We start from the raw sequence: 15,602 nt of genomic DNA, 5'->3' as shown, positions 1-15,602 counted from the left end.
CACCTCTTTCATGTTTCTGCCTATGACTAGAAAAAGTATAGCATTTCATTCCTAACAGTATATAGAAAAAATTGAAAGTTGTAAAAATATTTATGGTTGTGACTGAAGACAGAGGTGAAAAAGTTAGCTCAGGGGAAGCAGCTTTCAAGAGTTCTCATGGCACTGCAGCTTCTCCAAACAGCTCCTAATTATTGCTGCAACCATAAATTTTACTTAAATCCTTACAAACATCTTTCTGAATTATTGATTTATCAGGAAACCTTATGACAACAGAAAGGGCTAGTGAGTTGGAGTTTTTCTTAGGAAATGGAGAAGAAATTCTGATGCCGACAGTTTGTAACCATTAGGTCATACTGTGCTTAACACTCTGGAGTTGATTTTTTCTTTGACACATTATCATACTTTCCCTTACGCTTCACAGATTAATGACTTTGAGAACGGCAACCGTAACCCTTGGGGTTTTTTCTGTGCACTTGAGATAGAGATAGAAACAGAGATAGAGATATTCATTTGTAAATATTATTGAATAGTCATGCAAAATTGCCTTTTACAACGCAGTACTTTATATCAACTAGGTGCATAAATGTAAGCATACATACATTGCTGTGAAAAAACATCTAACACTGCCCTTTTTTTGCAGGCTTCAGACAGGGAAATTGTGTGGGTCATGAGAATCACTGTTTTTCTGTTTGGAGCATCAGCAACAGCAATGGCACTGCTAGCTTCGTCAGTGTACGGCCTGTGGTACCTCAGTTCTGACCTTGTTTATATCATCATATTCCCTCAGCTCCTGTGTGTTTTATTTATTAAAGGAACCAACACCTATGGTGCCATTGCAGGATATTTATTTGGCCTTGTTCTCAGAATAACCGGAGGGGAACCATATCTCTACCTTCAGCCCTTGATCTACTATCCTGGCTGCTATCCAGATGAGAATAATATCTATATCCAACGATTCCCATTTAAAACACTTGCTATGCTTACCTCCTTCTTTACTAACATTATAGTCTCCTACTTAGCCAAATACTTATTTGAGAGTGGGACTTTGCCACCAAAGCTGGACTTCCTTGATGCTGTTGTTGCCAGGTACAGTAGAGAACACATGGACAAAGCAACTCTTGTAAAAAGTGACAACATTGTGTTAAACGAACTTGCACCTGTGAATCCACGGCACAGCCTAACTTTGAGCTCAACTTTCACAAACAAGGAAGCCTTCAATTATGTTGATTCGAGTCCAGAGCTGTCCAACACTGAAGATAATTAAAAAATCTGGCAGCCACAGGCAAAACAACGTGAACTAAGATATTCTACAAAGAATAGTAAGAGACATTTTATCAGAAGAAAAGCAAGAAGTGGGCATAAAATGCCACTGCACAATTCTTTAAGTTGTTTCTAGGAGCAGGAGCATCCCATGGGAGGAACTCTTTCCTGTTATTATCTAACATGTTGGATTAGATCATAGAGTGTTTACCAAAAGATACACTCAGATCCCATTCTTTCCACCCAGAACCATATACTGTGTAACTAAAAAAATATTTACTATTGAAAATATATGTAGCAGGAAAAGTGCAACAATTATTTAGCTAGGACATCATATGAAGAAATTATAATACAGCCACTCTGAAATACTATCAGTCAACATTTTATTGGCATTAAGTGAAAATATATTGTCACAGCTATAAGTGATTTATTACTAAAGACCTAGTTGCTTGAGCGAAGACAGATAAATAACTTCCTTGGGGTTTTGGTCTGTTGTTTTTTTCCTCATAAGAAAATTCAAATAATACAAATCTAGTATTCCATTATTTGTATAAGACAGCAAAATGTGCAAATAGTAATAAATTCCTTATTGAAGTGCTAAACATCGTATGTTAATTTAGACAGTTAAAATGAAGTCACCAGTTTAAAATGATGTTATACCTAATGCAAGATGACCTGAAGCAAAGTATGTTACTATAGGTGTCCTTTTTTTCCTGTGGTTAGTGGCTGCCACCAATGGAGGATAAAAAAATATTTGAAGCAATAATTGGAGTTGAAACTCAGCTTGTGAAAAATGACAGAACTCTTATGAACTAAATAGAACTTGTCAATGTTGAGAAAAGAAGCCTTATCTTGACTTTTCATCAGAATGAACACTGAGCAAAGCAGTCTGACACCATGGAACTGCAGCAATGGAGCATTATTAAAAAGTAAGGGGAGTCAAGAAAGCCTGAAAAAAAAAGATGAGAGGGTTTTCCATGGGGAAAATTTCCATTTTTCACTTAATAGAAAAATGTAATCTCAAAGATATCATAAAGTCTTTTGGGTTGGTCTTGCTGGAATTACTCTGGAAAGTGTAGATTTTCCATGAAAAATCACATTTTCTCAAAAATTTGATTTCCCATGGGAAAACCAGGCTTGTGGACAGCTTTCCACATCTGTGTCTACCTCCAAAATCAATAGCAGCTTGGAGGGGAACTGAAAGGGAAGTCAAACCCACAAGTGTAGTGAAAGGCACAGCAGTGTCTTCCGCTACCTTCTGGCCTCCTTCACTAACAGCTGTGCTCCTGGGCCAGCACGGTGACTCTGCGGAGCACCAGCAGTGGCCAGGCATGGATGAGACTTCACACATGAACGGAAACACTGGCCAGAAGTGGCAAAGCAGGGAGATGAGGCCTCTTCTGACTTTGCCCTGGCCAGCAGGGAACACGCAATGTTGTTTCCATTTGCCCATGGCTGAGACAATTGTGTCTGTCCCCATTGGTATGTGCCTTTCACAGTGGGAGATCTAATAGCCAGATTTCTGTACAATTAAGAGTTATGCTCCAATAATTCTTTTTACTATCTACACATGACACAAAATGTTCAACTGAAATCCAGATATCCTCCTGTCGCTGGTCACTGGTGAAATTTCTTCATTAACATTCACAGCGCAAGGAGCTATCCTGGAAGATAGATTTAAGAATAGGTTTTGCTGCTAAAGGAAGAAGCCATCAACCTGTGTATTCAATGTTGACATAAACTTCCACAAGGTTGAATCTTTAGATATGTTTTTGCTCCTTTTGTGGAGTTTTAACAGCATATATATATTTTATACATAGAGAAAATTAATTTTAGATATGTTGATTTTTTTCTTCATATACTGCATTTAAAAATAACACTGCATCTCAGTTCTGAATATGCATTGTGAACTGCAGTGCTACTGTGCTGACAAATATTGAGTGTGCTCTGGGTGGAGGAGATCAAAATCAGGTTCTGCACTAAAACCCAGAAGAGCCAATATAGCAAAGCAATGAAAAATTCCTGTGGGGTAAGTGAACAAGCTGCTGATGAAATTCAGGGTGCTGAGGATCTCACAAACTGGACAAGAGCCCAGTTATATTAATTCCCCCATGAACCATGGAAAAAAGAAGGGGAAAGACATTGTATGCAAGAAAGAGAAGGGAGAACAAAGACACTGCTGAATTATTATCCATTTCTGGCCCAAATCCACTAGCCTGAATCCCTTCTTATGAGAAAATACCAAGCCACAATTTTGCCTGCCTACATAGCCAATGCCTTATGCTGCAGTTCCAAATTAAGTTAGAGGATCCTATTCTACAGACATCTGTAGGTCTTCCTAAAAAATTTTCTCTTACCTCAATTTTGTCTAGGAATTGCTAGAATTTTGCTATGAGAAGCTGAATAGTGGCCAGATGCTTTGAATACAGCAGCATTTCTGTATTTCAAAATACCCAATAGTGGAAGGAGAAGGAAAGGAGAAGGGAATTCAGCTGGAATCGTTTAAGAAATTTTGACTGAAAAATAAAAATCTTTCTTTTTCCCTTGTATTCCCTTGTTGCCATAAATCTTTTAAAATGTTCAAAATAAAAAGTTAAGTGAGAAAATAAAATGTATTAGTCCAAAAATTTCAAGCCAGATGCTTTCAGTATTGTCATAATATTTTATACAGTTTATCCTATCAAATCTTTTTGGGAAATTGCTGTGATTTTACAAATTATTCCTGTTTAGATGGAACTATGCATTCTCTGGCAGAAAATGGTTCCACCAGTTTTCCAGTCCTCTCTGTGGGAACTGAAATGTTATAGCACTTTTCCATGTAGCACACCATGGAAGCTTTATCATGCAAAGGAGAGAAGTGACACCGAAGACTGTTCATCATGTGACCATAACTCTGCTTTCCGCATACGAAATCTGTGTGTGTGTCTTTGCATGAGTCCAACGATGCCTGCTGTGGTTGCAGCGGTGGGCTGCGTAGTGGAGAGGACAACTCCAAAAGCCAAACTAAACAGCCCTGTACAAAGTCTGTTTACAAGTTCTGTTGCCTTAGTTCAGCTGTCCTATGATTAAATTTTTACAAAGCTGTTCATATAGCCAAAGGCCATAGCTATGATTGATAGCTGGATATGGGGCGGGGGGGGGGGGGGGGGGGGGGGGGAGGCGGGGAGAATTTCGACAAAATACAACCAAATTAATTCCACAAGCGAAATGCCAACAGGACATGATTCTTCAAGTTGACTTTATTTTCATGGGAATCATCACATGCTCCTTCTCCACTTTTGCAATTTGTAGACAGTAGTACTGTGCAGTAAATTGGATCTATAACCGGTGAAGCAAACAGCTCATTTTCAGACACTGAGGTTATTGTTTCTGAGCCTACAATTTCTAGGCAAAGTATTCATATCTTGAGCATACATTTTACTTTCATATTCTCAACACTTGTGAATAACACCCGACAGGGTTTTTTACCTCCTTTGCATGAGATGTGTTCATAAAATCAAGGTTAATAACATAGCTGACATGTCAAAAAAAGTTACAATTTAATCTATATTTGTCCATATGGGATGGTATATGTATTATAAATAAAACGTACTTTTGTGAACCTGAATTGAATGTAAACATTAAGTGGATCAAATTAAGTAAATGTCAGATTTAGTCTTTTATTTTCATATAGTACAACAATTTAGTATTTCAAATATAAGTAACATAGGAAAAAACCTGTGATTAATTTTTCCGTCTGCCCTTCAAGCATATTTGATCGAGTCCCATGTGCAGTTAGACAGTAATTTGTTGTAAGTCTGCTATTAATCAGGGCAGTATTTGTGGCTGTTGTAAAAAAAAAAAGTATATTTTTGTCTGTGTCAGAAATGTTATATTAAGATTATACTTAACAAAGCAGATAGGAAGCATAATATAGATATATATGTTTTAACTTCATTTGTATTGTATTCAATAGTGCCCATGCAATTCAGGAAAATACTGTCTAGTTTTGGGTCTGTTTTGTCCATCTATTAAAAATAAAGACATTTATTTTATTATCACTCAGCATCACCTGAAGTTTTGTGTCATGGGCACAGCCCCGCAGAGGTGGAGTGGCCCCAACAGAGAGAGAGCTGGCCCTCACCAGGAGAATCAGCAGGTCCACCGTGGCTACAGCCCTGCCCCAAAACCTGGCTCCCATGTTGGAGACAGACTTCTCATTTCAGTCATCTCTTCCTTGTCCTCACAGCCACAAAGAAGAGCAGAGGCCCCTGAGCTCCAGGGGAATGTACATCCAGTGGGAACCTTCCTGCAGACCCCTTGCCAGGGACCTTTCTCTTGGGGTTTCATCCTGGAACAGGGGCTGTAGTTTGAGCTGCAGAGTTCGCAAGGAGCACAAAATATGCTAACAGAGCAGGAATGCACGTGCCTAGAGACTGCAGCTGGGTTCCACCTTTAGTGTGAGCAGAATGTTGCAAGGGTTTGTTAGCTTTTCCCTTTGTAGTGGGACATAAAGTCACCCTGGGCATTGCATGTGTTATAAATACAATTATTTAGAAATCAAAATTTTAGCTGACGGAAAACTAAATCTGTGCTTTTATCCTCCTATTAAGAGTTTGATATAATATCTATTGAAGTCAAAGGAAAGACACAAATGGGTGGCTATCCAAATGCTATAATAATGATGCATGCCAAATATAGAATGTATTTATCTGCCAGATGATTTGCAAAAATATGTAGGCAATACTGTCTACTCATGGACAGGGGAAATAAGGCACACTGGCTTGTGTTCCAGAACACCAAGGTGCTCACTCATGGAGCACAGGCTGGGATTTTCAAAAAATGTCAAATTGCACAGATATTTCCTTAAGGCCACAACACTCTGGTCTCTTTTGCAATTTAGGAGTTTGATCCCAACCCGCACACTTAAAAAACTGAAGAATGTTTTAAGGTAAAAGCTCTTATATTTTAGAATCTTGGAATTATTTAGGTTGGAAAAGACCTTTAAGATCATCAAGTCTAACTGTAAACCCAGCACTGCTATATCCACCATTAAACCATGCTTCTAAGCATCACATCTATGCATTTTTTTAAACACTTCCAGGGACAGTGATTCCACCACCTCCCTGAGCAGCCTGTTCCAATGCTTGACTACCCTTTCAGTGAAGAAGATTCTCCTAATATCTAATCTAACCACCCCTGACACCACTGGAGGACATTCCATATTGTCTTGTTTCCTGTTAATTGGGAGAAGAGACCAACCCCCACCTTGCTACAGCCTCCTTTCAGGTAGCTGTAGAGAGCAATAAGATCCTCCCCGAGTCTCCTCTTCTCCAGTCTAAACAACCCCAGTTCCCCCAGCCGCTCCTCATAAGCCTTGTTCTTCTTCATAAGAACATCTTCTTGTTCATAAGAACCTTCACCAGCTTTGTTGCCCTTCTCTGGGCACGCTCCAGTACCTCAATGTCTTTCTTGCACTGAGGGGCCCAAACCTGAACACAGGATTTGAGGTTCGACCTCACCAGTGCCAAATACAGGGGGATGATCACTGCCCTGGTCCTGCTGGCCACACTGTTTGGGATACAAGCCAGGATCCTGTTGGCCTTCTTGGCCACCTCAACACACTGCTGGCTCATGTTCAGCCAGCTGTCAACCAGCACCCCCAGGTCCTTTGCCACCAGGCAGCTTTCCACCCTCCTGCTTCCCCAAGCCTGTAGCAGTGCATGGGGCTGCTGTGACCCAAGGGCAGGACCAAGCAAATGGCCTTGTTCAGCCTCATACAATTGGCCTTAACTCATTGATCCAGCCTGTCCATATTGCTCTGCAGAGCCTGCTTGCCCTCCGGCAGATCAGCATTCCCACACAGCTTGGTGTCATCTGCCAACTTACTGAGGGTACACTTGATCCCCTCATCCAGATCATTGATAAAGATAAACAGAACACCACCAGTGACAGGCTGCCAGCTGGATTTAACTGCATTCACTGCCACTCTTTGGGCTTACCCCTCCATTCAGCCTTTCATCTGGCATGGAGTACCCCCACCCAAGCCACGAGCAGCCAGTTTCTCCAGGACAATGCAGGGGGGACGACAGAGTCAAAGTCTTCACTAAAGCCTACATAGACACCTTCCGTAGCCTTTCCCTCAGCCATTAAGCTGGTCACCTTGTCATAGAAGGAGATCAGGTTAGTCAAGCAGGACCTGTGTTTCATAAACCCATGATGGCTGGGCCTGACCCCCAGCTGTCCTGTACGTGCCATGTGATGGCACTCAGGATGATCTGCTCCATAACCTTCCCCAGCACCAAGATCAGGCTGACAGGTCTGTAGATCCCCAGATCCTCCTTCCTGCCCTTCTTGCAGATGGGCATCACACTGGCTAACCCGCAGTCAGCTGGGACCTCCCCAGTTAGCCAGGGCTGCTGATAAATGATGGCAAGAATCTTGTAATTTGTATCTTAGAATGAAAGCAAGTCTGTAATCCTGCAGATTCAAAATAGCAAGAAGCATTAACTAAGGGTGTGCTGATGATTCCTGAGGAAGCATTATCAATTGTTTTACCACATGACATCGTAGGTAAAATGACACATGCAGGCCAGTTGTGGTCAAAACAGCAGAAAAACCCTACTTAGGAGATTCTATTTAGGAATCACTTGAAATGTTTTTGTTTTTTTTTAACAACAATCATGTCTTTTTTTGTGAAGAAGAATTTAGGGATTTTTTTGCCATATTTTTCTGTCAAATTCACAAGCAGGATAGTGGGTGTGAAAACAAATATTGGAGGAATAAATGGGTGGAGAAAGAAGCTAAGGTCTTTCATGTAAGAATTTTTAGTCAATATTGAATACTGAATAGCAAACCAATCACCACTGCAGCCACGCAAGGACTGATCTAGGTGAGTGCCATGCAATTACATGACATAGATGAAGCCTCCTTCTCTTTAAACTGCATTTAGTTGCCAAGAGAAGTTTAAAATCCACAAAAAGGACTGAAAAAGCCACAAATACTGAGTAGTTTTCCACTTGAAAAAAGTTAACCTGGGTAGACCTACATGCCATGAAAACTTGCCATCTGGCTTGCCAGACTGCAACTGGAAAGTTTGGAGAACAATTACACCAAGCTTGGGAGACACTTCAAAGAGGTTTAAAGAAGGCCATGTTAATACTTGAAAAATGCCCAGAATTGTTCTCAGACCATTAAGGTGGTCTCCAGCCCACTTTTGGTTCAAGCCAAGCATCACTCTCCCAAACGGTCACCCAGGCACAGTTTGGGGGCTGGACTGCTCCAAGGGCTGCAGAGCACCTTTCCCAACAGGAGCTTTGCAAGCAGCCTTCCCTTTGAAAACTGGCAGAGGTTGCAATCGTAGCCTCATGCCAAATAGGTTCAGTGCCCATCGACATACCTGAGCACCTTCAATTTAGTGGTGAGGATACAGCCTCAGAGATAAACAAAGCTATTCTCTACTCCTGACCTGGCCTTTTGGGCTTCCTTTGGGGCCAAAGGAGAGAAGCTGACATGTATAAAACATGACTAATCTCACCCTAATGCATATGTTACTGTGAAATGGGTCACACTATAGATAAACCCATAAAGATGTTTAAACACTGGTGAGATGGGACCCCACCTTTCTCCTGCTCCTTAACAAAGAGGTTGAAGCCATGAATATGATCACACCAAACAAACAGATGAGGAATTAGTCGTAGGAGGGGACTTCGGGGCATTTAACCTTTACAAAGTGTTCACAGAAAGAGCGCGGTCCTCAGGGGAGGGTTTGCACCTGATTGTCTGGAGCACTGACCTTCTGCAACCAAGACTACAAAAACATAAAGGAAAACATCAACCTAGGCTGCAAGGATGTGTTGTGACTGGGAGAGACACATGCTATCTCTGCAACTGGTGTTAATAAATAATAGGTGAAAAACAATGTAAATGAGACTGTAGCCCAGAATAAGGCTATGCTAGAGAATAAGGTAATGGACAGCAGGAGAAAAAAAGAAAGTACTTCTGTAAGTGAAAGAATTGATCAGGCTGGCTAAATTTGATTTAGGAAACATTGTGAAATCAGAGGAATTGATGAAGTTGTTTGTGGACTAATGCAGGAAACCTGGGTAATGAGGTGGAAGAACTAGAACTACCGAAGCAGGATGGGAAAACCTCTCATACAGAGTAGAGGAAAGATGATAGAATAGCTCACAAGATGGAAAAGAATTTTAAAAGAGCATTTTCTGAGGTTATACAATGGGTTATATAGGCATAAAGAATTTAATTTGAATGTAGACAGACGCACTTTTAATATTATTAGTGAAAGAAATACTACTTCAAGCTGCAGGATCATGTAAACACTTGAAATTTGGCAAAGACTGGAGAAAAAGAGTTGTATTGGCAGAAAATTAGAGATTTTATTCCTGTGGGTAAGAGATTTCTTCCTCAAATGGTCAACACACAGAAAAGAAGGGGTGCTATTTCAACTTTGTGCTTAGTGTATAAATACAGCATTACAAAATATCTGGTGATAGAAAATACCTTTGTATTGAAAACAGAGTGATTAGATTATCTTCATATACAAACAGCAATGAGAGGAGATATTTAAGCTGAAAACACATTAATTAAAAGACAAATGGGTATACAATACCATAGAATAGATTTGGAATGGGAATTAGAGGCAAATTCCTCACCACATGATTAAATTTCTGAAGTAGTTGGAATATTGTAGACAAAAAGCAGAAGTAGTGTTAAAATAGATCCTGTGAATGAAATAGCAATGATGGTCAGGTCCTGGGGGTGTTGTAGTCCTACAACCCATGTTGCTTCTGATCCTAATATACATCATCCTAGGAGTCTAAGCATACTTGAAGTTTAAGTGGCATCCATCAATGTAAAATGGCAGTAGTAGATCAGTTCTTAGCCACTTGTTAATTCTTCCAAGTAAGAGTTTTCTGTGGTTATGACTGAAGCACTAAAATCCATTTACTTATTTGGAAATGATCAAGGCCATTTTTTTTTGCCAAACTACTAATGAATTTCACTGCAAGCAAAAGGAATTGAACAAATCCTGCCAATTTACTAATGGAATATAATTATTATCTATGTAGTAATAACAGAGATTAGACTGCTGCACTGCACTTTGTGTTACTCAGCAGTTCACATCCATCAAGGCATTGCACACAATTTTCAGAAGGACTTAAAGGGAAAGATGCTCACAAAACTGATGGGTCACTGAGGGCATGCCATTCAAGGAATGGGGCAGCTCCAGTTTTCTGGAGCTTCTTCTTGTGGTTTCAACATGATTAGGTAAGACACGAATTATCTTTGTCTGGTGGTATTCTGATGACAGACATGTCCACTTTATGTTAGCTATGCCTATAACTGCTGCAGAGCCATGACTGTGAAAGGCTTGTCGTCCTCTGAAGTTGGGAAGGAGCGTGGTCATGGTGAAAGGAATGAAAAGGTGCCTGCTGCCCAGCAGCCTCTAGGTCTTGCCTCTGTCTCTCCCTCATTTGGTACTTGCATTGTTCTGGTCTATGGTCAAGCATAGTGATTGAGTCTGTCCTCAGCACCATGCTGGGCTGTCTCTGCATATAACTTGCATACAGCCTAGATACTAACAGTCAGTCAGTAATAGGAGAGAGCCGTCTTTAAAAGATCATACCATCCCACAGAATTACAAAAAAACAGTGAAGTTCTGCTGGGTTCAATTGCACACTATAGCAAGCAGTTTCACAAGCCATCCTTTTAACAAATTTTAAGGTTTCCTTTTTTTCTGTCTTATATACCAGCACCTTTGAAATCCAGAGTATCTTAATATGCCTTCCTCCACAGTGAGGCTTTCCCACTCCAGTAATGATCAACAGCTACTGTTGTCACTGCATGAAGTGCAAACCCAGTTGCTCAACATGTAAGAAGAATATTAGCAGCAATAAAGAAGATTTCTAGCCTCTACAGTTAGTTTCTTACACACAAAGATGAATTGACAGAAATATGACAGCGAAGTAAACTGAATACCAGAGGTAATATAATTTTTCAGGGCTAGTATACCAGAGAGCTATGTAAACCTTATTATTCTGTATGACTGTGAAAAAATATTATGCTCCAGCAAAGCAATGAACTAATAACTTTTGCTTCATTCTTGTTTCCTGCCCATCAGGAAAGTAATATTTGAAGAGATTATATTATTTTATATCAGTTATTAGTTCTGTGGTATATTGTTAAATGTACACTTTAATGATACTCTCAAAACCATATACTAATTGCAGATTAGTGAAAAACTTCAGTAGCTAGATGTAAGACAGCCAACCTAGAAAGGACAACTGCTATCCCTGAAGTTTTAAGGTAGGCTATTAAAATTAATTATTCCATCTGTATAAAGCTATACAGAACACCAGGTATTGGCTTATGGCAACAAGAAAGAAAAATAACTATGGAACGTAGATCAGATGGGGGATTATTTCACTTCAAATATTGTCAAGACAACTGCCAATAAAAATGCAAATATCTGGAAAGTTGTCTTATACAGTCTCTAAATTGTAGCCATGAGACCATAACGATGCTTTCCTGGTATCACAATGTGAAACACGCTGTCATCAGCTATCCATGTGGAGGCAGAAATTGTAGAAACACTTATCTCAGTAGACAAGGAAAGAAATTGTTGGATCCAACAAGTTAAAACTCTAGTCATCCAGAGATGTTGCAGTGGTTACTGCCAAAGGCTGAGCAGTATTCCTCTAGTGCATAAATTAGTATATTTGCACAATGCCTGATATTTGTTTATGTGCTCACTACAGCAGCTATTCTGATGTTTGTTTATGTGCTCACTACAGCAGCTGTATAATGAGACCGTGTTGAGAAGCAAGCACAGTTACCCAATTTTAGGTTTGAAAAACAACTTTTTTCAACAACATCAGTCTAAAAATCCATGGTTATTTTTACTTCTGATGAAGTGCCCTTGAGGATTTCATTTGATAAAATTGCTTATAGCATAATGGAAATGTCTTTTTAGAAGCATAATGTAATATTTGAATAAGAAAATAAAGAATATAGATTTTCGTAAGAAGCTTATTTCCCTGCTAAAAAGGAAAGATGGAGCCTTCATTCCTGAACAGGACCTCTCACAGGATTTCAATACTAACATTTTAAGGGGACCTCATTCTTTAAGAGTGCTACATGTTAGCTCCTTGAATACTAAATCTGCTTAAGCTACTTCAAAGCAGAAATACAAACTTAAGAAAATCTGGGCTGTACAAAGAGTTCAGTCCTATGCCCAGTGAACTGACTACAATGTATGCTTAACTCATCTTGCATGAATGCTTGCATCAAAACTCGGGATACTTTGCACTGCCTTTTTGTAAATAGTTTTCATTCATAAGCAGTTTCTATTCAGATATACCACGAGAAAAATACATGCACCATTGGTAAGGCAAAACCAAAAATGAGATAAATCTTGTAGCCCATATGTTCAGAAAGAAAGGTTTTGTCGGGGGATTTCTTATGTCATTCCCTTTTACTTAACCTAGTAAAGCATTACAGTTGCATCACTCAGTTATTTTCCTCTCCATATCTCCTGTAGATTTATGTTGCTTTCCAACAACCTAAGGAATACTGAAAAGGTTTTTAATGAGACTAGAGAAACTGTCAGTAAACAGATTTATTTCACAACACTGCCATTTAAAAAATAAGCACAAAAAAAATGCAGACGTCTGATAGCAATTACAGTATCTGCAGTTATGAGCAGAAATATCAGAGAAAATAGGCATTTGGCAATATGACACTGAATGGCATTATCAGGGCAATGCTGAGTGTTTCCATTACTCAGGCTAGTAATGAAGGCTAATGGTCCTGTCTCTGCTGTCACTGTATGCCAGAGCAGTCTTGGAAACAAATAGTAGGCAGGCAATTAAAGAGGTACAAAATGTAATCTAATATTAAAAAATAAAAGTCACATTAGTAATAGATTCTAACACTGAGCCACTGTGACAGATGTTATCATCACATAACATCTGATTTACCAACCTATTTGAAATGCATGTTCTGGGATGGTTTTCAGTCACACAGAACACTGTGAGGTTAACAAAGGCTTGCACCAAGAGCAAACAAAAAAAAATATTGTGCCTTATTAAATAATATATATATATGGAGACCTTGAGCAACGTGGGAATAATGATAACCACTAATAACAAGCTAACCTTTATTTCTAAATCAAGGCATTTCCAACAATTGACCATGGGAACAGATACATTAGATGTGTTTGTCCTGCACCCCACCTCACCCATGCAGTCGCCAGTAGTGGCCTGTTTTGTATGAATAGGTACCAAACTTCTAGATAGGTAGGAGAGTCCTCATAATTAACATTCATTAAGGCATCAAGAAATTACAGGTCCACCAGGTCATATACATGCAGATGGAACTGAGTGTCTGTGACAAGAGGATAGGACTCATGTAGGTGGTATCATTTGGATTGCATAGGAGGATGCATTAGAGCAGGCTGCAGCAGGGCCTGGAAGCATATGAATTCTTGCAAGTCTTCACATTGCTTCTATCCCACCATTGTCCTCCCAGGCTGTCACTAAGGAGAGGAGACAATAAAAGGGTTTGGATCACGAATATTTATTTCTTCTAAAATAACAAAGATTTACACCAGATGAATGTTCTGATTTTTCTCTCACAGAATCACAGGAAGGTCAGGGTTGGAAGGCATCTCTGCAGATCACCCAGTCCAAGCCCCCGCTACAGCAGGGTCACCCACAGCAGGTTGCACAGAGTCACGTCCAGGTGGGTTTTGAATGTCCCCAGAGAAGGAGACTGCACAGCCCCTCTGGGCAGCCTGTCCCAGGGCTCCATCACCCTCAAGGTAAAGGAGTTCTTCCTCACGTTCAGGTGGAACTCCCTGTGTTGCAGTTTGTGCCTGTTGCCCCTTGTCCTGTCACTGGACACCACTGAAAAGAGCCTGTCCCCATCCTCCTGACACTCGCCCTTAAGATATTTGTATGCATTGGTAAGATTCCCTCTCAGTCTTCTCTCCTCCATGCTAAGCAGGCCCGTCTCCCTCAGCCTTTCCTCACAAGGGAGATGCTCCAGTCCCCTCATCATTCCTGTAGCCCTCTGCTGGACCCTCCCCAGTAGTTCCCTGTCCCTCTGGAACTGGGGAGCCCAGCACCGGGCACAGCACTCCAGGTGTGGCCTCACCAGGGCAGAGCAGAGGGGGAGGATCACCTCCCTCAACCTGCTGGCCACGCTGCTCCTCATGCACCCCAGGGTGCCATTGGCCTTGGCCATGGGGACACACTGCTGGCTCGTGGGCAGCTTGGGGTCCACCAGAACTCCCAGATACTCTGCAGAGCTGCCTTCCAGCAGGTTAGACCCCAGCCTGTACTGGTGCATGGGGTTGTTCCTCCCCAGCTGCATGTTGACTACTCCTGATGACCTCCTTTTCTACCACATGCTTCAAGATGACCTCCAGGATGAGCTGTTCCATCACCTTTCCAGGGGTGGAGGTGAGGCTGACCAGTCTGTAGTTGCCTGCATTCTCCTTCTTGCCCTTTTTGAAGACTAGAGTGGCATTGGCTTTTCTCCAGCCCTCAGGCACTGCTCCTATTCTCCAAGACCTTTGAAAGATGATAGAGAGTGGCTTAGCAATAACATATGCCAGCTCCCTCAGCACTTGGGGGCACATCCCATCAGGGACCATGGATTTCTGGGTGTCACGTTTGCTTAAGGGATCCCTAACGTGATCCTCCTCGACCAAGGCAAGATCTTCCTTTCTCCAGGCTTTCCCTCTCTTGCCCCTACAGTCTGGGAAACCTGAGGGCTGGCCTTAGCAGGGAAGACTGAAGCAAAGGTGGCATTCAGTAACTCCACCTTCTCTGTGTCCTTCCTCACCAGGGCACCCACCTCATTCAGCAGCAGGCCCACATTTTCCCTAGTCATCCTTCTCCTGCAGATGCACTTGAAGAAGACCTCCCTCACCAGATTTAATTCCAAACAGACCTTGGCCTTCCTTGTTGCCTCCCTGCATGTCTGACAACAGTCCTATATTCCTCCCAAGCAGCCTGTCCCGTTTACCACATCCCGTAAACTTCCTTCTTCTATTTCAGGTTTGCCAGAAGCTCCCTGCTCATCCACACAGCCCTCCTGCCCCCTTTGCTCGATTTCTTACTCATGGGGATGCACCAATCTTGAGCTTGGAAGAAGTGAGGCTTGAATATTAGCCAGCTCTCTTGGTCCCCTCCACCTTCTAGAGCCCTAACCCATGGGATTCCTCCAAGCAGGTCCTTGAAGAGGCCAGCATTTTCTTTCCTGAAGTCCAAGGCTGCAATCCAGCTTGTTGCTCTGCTTCCTCCACGCAGAATCCTGAACTCCACCATCTTGTGGTC

General features: G+C 41.3%; 1 protein-coding gene across 1 annotated transcript in view; it reads left to right on the top strand.

Moving 5' to 3' along the window:
- Positions 1-5,282, top strand: part of SLC5A7 (solute carrier family 5 member 7) — a 28,990-nt gene extending 23,708 nt beyond the window's left edge. The window contains exon 9 of the mRNA XM_037378467.1: positions 641-5,282. Within this exon, the coding sequence (XP_037234364.1) occupies positions 641-1,264 (624 nt within the window). The 3' untranslated portion in view covers positions 1,265-5,282. The remainder of the gene's footprint in view (positions 1-640) is intronic.
- The last annotated feature ends 10,320 nt before the right edge of the window (positions 5,283-15,602 follow it).

The sequence above is a fragment of the Falco rusticolus genome, chromosome 2 (genome assembly GCF_015220075.1).
Source record: "Falco rusticolus isolate bFalRus1 chromosome 2, bFalRus1.pri, whole genome shotgun sequence".
Taxonomy (NCBI): Eukaryota; Metazoa; Chordata; class Aves; order Falconiformes; family Falconidae; genus Falco; species Falco rusticolus.
The sequence above is the reverse complement of the archived record's forward strand: the minus strand, read 5'-3'. Positions and strand labels throughout refer to the sequence as shown.